Source organism: Lotus japonicus, chromosome 6 (assembly GCF_012489685.1).
Source record: "Lotus japonicus ecotype B-129 chromosome 6, LjGifu_v1.2".
Taxonomy (NCBI): Eukaryota; Viridiplantae; Streptophyta; class Magnoliopsida; order Fabales; family Fabaceae; genus Lotus; species Lotus japonicus.
The window spans coordinates 23,413,762-23,419,926 of NC_080046.1; the positions used below are offsets into that span (position 1 = coordinate 23,413,762).

General features: G+C 36.8%; 1 protein-coding gene across 1 annotated transcript; it reads left to right on the forward strand.

The window, feature by feature from the left end:
* Positions 1–1,083: 1,083 nt before the first annotated feature.
* LOC130726377 (peroxidase 4-like) lies at positions 1,084–4,570 on the forward strand. Its single transcript, XM_057577638.1, has 4 exons — positions 1,084–1,477; positions 2,463–2,654; positions 2,789–2,957; positions 4,014–4,570. The coding sequence occupies exons 1-4, from the start codon at positions 1,235–1,237 to the stop codon at positions 4,403–4,405; spliced, it is 996 nt and encodes a 331-aa protein (XP_057433621.1). The 5' UTR covers positions 1,084–1,234; the 3' UTR covers positions 4,406–4,570.
* Positions 4,571–6,165: the final 1,595 nt, after the last annotated feature.

Genomic DNA, 6,165 nt, shown 5'->3' on the forward strand with positions numbered 1-6,165 from the left:
GTCTTTCATATTATACTCCCTCCGTCCCTAATTATAAGCTAAAGTTGTAAAAATCACACTTATTAAGAAAGCCTTAATTGATGCATTGGTTTTCAAAAAAAATGTACAACTTTCTATGTTTACCCCTATTTATGATAACACTTTTTCATCATTGTACTACTAATGGTGGTGCTCCACTACCAATAAATGCAAGGGTGAATATGGAAATAAATATTAACTTTTGCAAGGTTAGCTTATATTTAGTGACACAAAAAAAGTCTCAATGTTAGCTTATAATTAGGGACGGAGGGAGTATATGAGAGTGACTTTGGTAAAAGGTATTAAAGGTTTCATTTGTATTATAAAGTGACTTATATTATAAGGAAAAAAACTCTCAAAAAGTGACTTATAAATGAGGATGGAGGGAGTTCTACTTTTATGAAAATTAACAAAATTAATTGCACTTCCTCCGTCCTCATTTAAAGGTCATATTTTGAGAGTTTTTCTTGTCCCAAAATATAAGTCCTTTTATAATACCAAGGAAACATTTATTACTTTTTTTTGAAACTTAACCTCATTATTTAATATGAAAGAGATAGTGTGATTTTGAAAAATTCTTAAATCGGAAAGAGAAATTGATGGGTAATTAAGAAAAGTTAATAAAATTTGTACAAATTTATTGTAAATAACTATTTTTCTTAATCTTAAATAATTATGTAAAATTGACTTATAATATATAAGGGACAGACGAAATATTTGTTTGTCCTCTTTCCGGACAGTTAAATAAGAACGGGTAATAATGCATATACAAGTTTTGCAAGCGTCGTAGTTATTGAACTAAAAAGAATATGTAAAGAAGAGAGGAAATTAAAGAAGAAGTTACTGTATCAAAATCAATCTCACAGCCCAAATGGTGACCCTACAATTTTGAAAATAAACAAAAGCACTTGCATACATTACATCACTGATTGAACTAAATTAAATTGATTTCAGCATAATATCTATGTTGTGTCCCTTAACTTTGTTAAAAGAAAAAGTAAAGAAGACAAAACAGTCATCGCTATCAATCTTGAACAATTCAATAATCTTCATTTTTAAAACGTGAAACTGTTATTACCATGCACTGGTTGGTACTCTAAACTCACAGTTGATCAGGTGCAGAGCACCTTCTAATTCATATATGATCTCTCTATATATACAAGACTCTCCTCTGTAGAATTTCTCATACAAATTACTTCACTCTTCCACTATAGAAATGGCACAATCTCCTTCTCATTCTGCTTCTTTCTCTCCATCATCATCAATTATTGTTGCAGTTGCTGTGTTTTTTCTTTTAACAGGGTCCTCTTCTTCAGCTCAACTCTCTGAGAGCTTCTATTCTAAGAAATGTCCTAAGCTTTTTGCAGCTGTGGAACCTGTTGTTAAGGTTGCTGTCGCCAAAGAGCGTCGCATAGGAGCATCTATCCTTCGCCTCTTCTTCCATGACTGCTTTGTGGATGTAATGTACTCCTAATCTATCATCTTGTTCTTAAAATATATGATTGGTTTTGGATTATCTTTTCAGCTAGATTGGGGGTGTTGAACTAACCTTTACATGTCATGTATATCATGATTTCTCATAATCTGAACCGATTTCGAATAGCGTGGGATACATATCAAAATTTGGACTAGCTAGGCTTAACGTTGCCTTTATAACTAACCTTGAGTGATTGTTGCTTTATCTGACTTTTTAACCAATTTCCACTTAATTTGTGATCTCTCGTAGTCATGAGCTAGCATGCATATTGTATGTTTGAACATTTGTTCGAAAATTACAATGAAGCGCAAAGCTGAAATTAGGAGGATAAAAATGACTTCGTTTATTTTGTACTTCTCATGACCACCATAATTTTATCTTTATCATAGTTGGACCGGACGGGTTTAAAGTTGCTTTAAGGCATGTAATTAACTCTTTGGCATTAATTTTAGTACTACCCTTAATATTTTCTTACCACCTAAATTTATTGTATTTATGTTTGCGGTAACCAATTACATACCGCAAACAGGATGGTGGAATACAAAATATTTTTGACAATATGTTTGCAAGAAAATGCAAAATGGAGATGATATAAGAATGTAATGGGATGGTATAAAAAATTTAATGCCTTCAATTTCTAAATTGACCTCAACCTAGTGGTCCCATGGTTATACGCCCTATTTTTGCCATGTGCCCATGTTGTAGGATCGGGTTGTATATGCATTTGTTTGGCACTATGCTCAACTTTGTCCATATCTTATTGTATGGATTATGTTCCTTCAAAACTTTAAGAATCACTGTAACTTAAAAGGAAAGGTATGGACTTATTGATGGAAAAATAAATTTGTGACCATATACATGTGGGTATGAAAAATTAGAAAGCTATTTAAAATTTCAATTGTTGATTAATTGATCAATCACTATAACAATTGATGTAGATTTATAACAAGTTCCTGTTTGAAAACAGGGTTGTGATGGGTCATTACTGCTTGATGACACTTCAACCTTCAGAGGAGAAAAAACTGCAGCTCCAAACAACAATTCAGTGAGAGGTTTTGAAGTAATTGACGCTATCAAGTCTAAGGTGGAGAAATTATGCCCTGGTGTTGTGTCCTGTGCTGATATCTTGGCCATTGCTGCTCGTGACTCTGTTGTCCTTGTGAGTGCAATACCTCATAATCCCTCTTTTAGCTCTTTTTTCAGCATTCTCTTTTCTAAACACAATTGACTAATATTTAGGCTTTTTCTGACAAAAGGGTCCTTAAAATATTTACTTATTGATTTATTTTGCAGCTTGGAGGACCTTCTTGGAAGGTAAAACTTGGAAGAAGGGATTCTAGGACAGCCAACTTCACTGCTGCAAACACTGGTGTGATTCCAGCTCCCACTTCTAACCTCACCAACCTTATCTCAACTTTTCAAGCTCAAGGGCTTTCTGCCAAAGACATGGTTGCTTTATCTGGTACTTCTCTGTCCTCTCCCTCAATCTTTCTGATTCCCCACTTCTCTCATCCATTATGTGAAAATGAAATCCTTTTGTCTCTGTTTAGGTGACAAATTTTAAATGATGTTGTATAGATGTATACTATAGACTAATAGCCTTTTCCCAACAAAATTCATAAGTTGGATCAGGATGTGACATTTTAACAACCAATTACATTGCATGAGCGCTTTTTTAAGCTTAAAGTCATGCCATTCCATAATAAGATTGAAATGCATGTAATTAACCAAAAGGGAATCATGATTGCTTACACAATTGAGAAAATGTGTCTATACCATCCATAACATGTCCCAACTACTCACTAAATTAACCAAATGCTAACTACCATGCATTCATATTTCATACCAGCTGGAGATATAATTAGAAAGATATACTTTATATATATACCAAATAAAATAATAGTGACATTATAATTTTAGGATTTAATAACGTTAAACTCTTTACAAAAAGAGAGAATAAAACTTATATAGGAAAAATTACTCTGTTTTTCTTTTGTTGACCAGTATTCCATGATGAGATAGAGACCTAACTCCTAACAACAGTAACATGAGCAAATCAACTATCAATTTTACTAATGTCCACATTATATCATATAGAATGTGTATCCCAATTTATAGAGTTAACACCCCTGTTAAACATTAAAGATGTCAGACACCCCCGCTCTATATGATCATATAAAATTGGTATTTATCTACTGTCATTGGTTCAACTGATACATGTTTGATTCCTCTTAAATAATGTCTCGGCTTGTAGTATTTCTTAATGGAAAAAATATCCCGTTGAGAGAGCTAGCTCTGCAAAAGTATGAATGTCCAAGGCCGGAAAACTTATGCTTGTATCATTGTTTTTCTATACCATTATCTCTACTCCACTATTATAAGGTCAAAAGAGAGAGAGAATTGTTTACCTATGATCTCTTTGTCACCATACAATAGAGAAATGAGAAACAATATGTGAAAAGTTGATATCCATGTGGAAGAATTCTTTTTCATGATGATGTTTTGTGTGTGGTTTCAGGAGGTCACACAATAGGGAGATCAAGGTGTACCAGTTTCAGAAACCACATATACAATGAAAGCAACATTGACAGTACATTTGCTAAGGCCAAGCAGAGGAACTGTCCCAAAGCTTCTGGCTCTGGAGACAACAACCTTGCTGTTCTTGACGTGAGAACTCCTAATCACTTTGACAACAACTACTTCAAGAACCTCATCATCAAAAGGGGACTCCTACACTCTGATCAAGAACTCTTCAATGGTGGCTCCACTAATTCACTGGTTAGAGCTTACAGCAAGAATGGTAAGGCCTTCCGTTCTGACTTTGTTACTGCAATGATTAAGATGGGAAACAACAAGCCCTTAACTGGATCAAAAGGGGAGATTAGGAAGAACTGCAGGAGACTCAATTAGAAGAGACATCAAAGATGTTAAAAACTGGTCTAGACACATGAGCCATGTTTTTACTTTGTTATAAAATGTAATATCTAGTTATGTTATTCATGATATATGTCTTACATGTTGTAATAAACTTGCAATTAATGAACTAAATTTTTATGGCTTAATCCAGTTTTTGGTCCATATCCTTTGTCATAAATATGGCTTTAGTCCCTTGCCGGACTAAAGGTGGGGATTGGGCCCCAGTTTTTTGCAAAATGATTGGGTTTGGTCCCTCCGGCCGTTTGGGTCAACGCCGGAGCTCTAAGAAGCTCATGTGGCATTGCCATGTGTAACACCCCGATTTCGGTGGCGTCACTTTAGTAACCAAAAATAAACTTAATGCGGAAAAACGTGAATATTTTTTTTTTCGATAATAACTAAGACAAGACTGAATTGAATAAAACCCGAATGCGAAAAGCAATAGAACTAATATACAATATATAAACAGCCCCCGCTGTAAGAAGCAACCTCGTCACGAGTAAACCTCCAGTGACGGAACGAGAAAGATGTAAAGCCCGTAGGCAATATATACAAACCAAATGAAAAGGGTGAAGTGTCCGCAACACCATCCCTCAAAACTGAGAATGAGCTGGCCCATCGGCCTGAAACAAGATCTCCTATGTCCAACCAACTCTCTGTGATTCCCGTAAAGAAACCACACAAAAAGCTATAGGTGGGAAACTACCCTGTCCCCAAAGAAAACAAATGATGTTCAGAGCTAAGACTCTACTCCTACACTAATCCCATCTCGAGGAGCTCACACCAGCACTAAAACCTACATGCTAGCATGATCGTCGTCCGGATTCGAAATCCAGAACGACCTAGTCTATGTACACCATCCGTCCTCCTCTCACAACCGCGATACGCTCCAGTTCCCGCATCTCAACCCTAGTTCCTCCCGAAGGATGAACCATCATGAATCAGCCCGCCGAAGACATCTGACAAAGGGCGTTTGTTCGCCAAAGCACACACAGAAGACGCGAGGGTCAACTCCAAAGAATTATATAAATAATACCACCAATAGATACCGATAAAAGATTAGCCACTTAGGCTTATAACTAGGGATAACATCCTAGGGTTGCATTATTCCACAAAGAATATAACGACTGTAAATCACAGTTAACATGCATCAAGTAGAACTACCAAGTATCAAACACACTCATCAACTAAGTCAGAATGCATGTTGCATGAGATGATATGGCGGTTAACCCAGTTAACCAAATGCATTCCGGAAACGGATGGACATCAAACGGATCAATCCTAGCACCAGCAACGGTGGGACCATTCTGCCCGCGTGCCTCTTACACCAAACATAGGTATGGACATCAACGAGTCAATCCTAGCACCAGCAACGGTGGGACCATTCTGCTCGCGTGCCTCTGGGATGGACATCAACCGGATCAATCCTAGCACCAGCAACGGTGGGACCATTCTGCCCGCGTGTCTCTTACACCAAACCAAGGTAGCCAGATCAGCCGTAACCCGTAGGTCTGCCATTTCGGTCTGCTACAAGAGACGTCTACAGACGCTCTTACACGGAAATCCGGGTCTTATGACCATTTTGGAATCCGACGAGGTCCAGAGTACGTCCTGTGTTAATACCTCATTAATGTTGCATGAATGCAGGATGATTAGACAAACAACGTCTCCGAATCTCACTCGACACGTCGCCACGTGTTCTAGGTAAATTAAAGTCTCTAAAAGCTTACCCTAAGGTAAAGTCGATTCTGCGA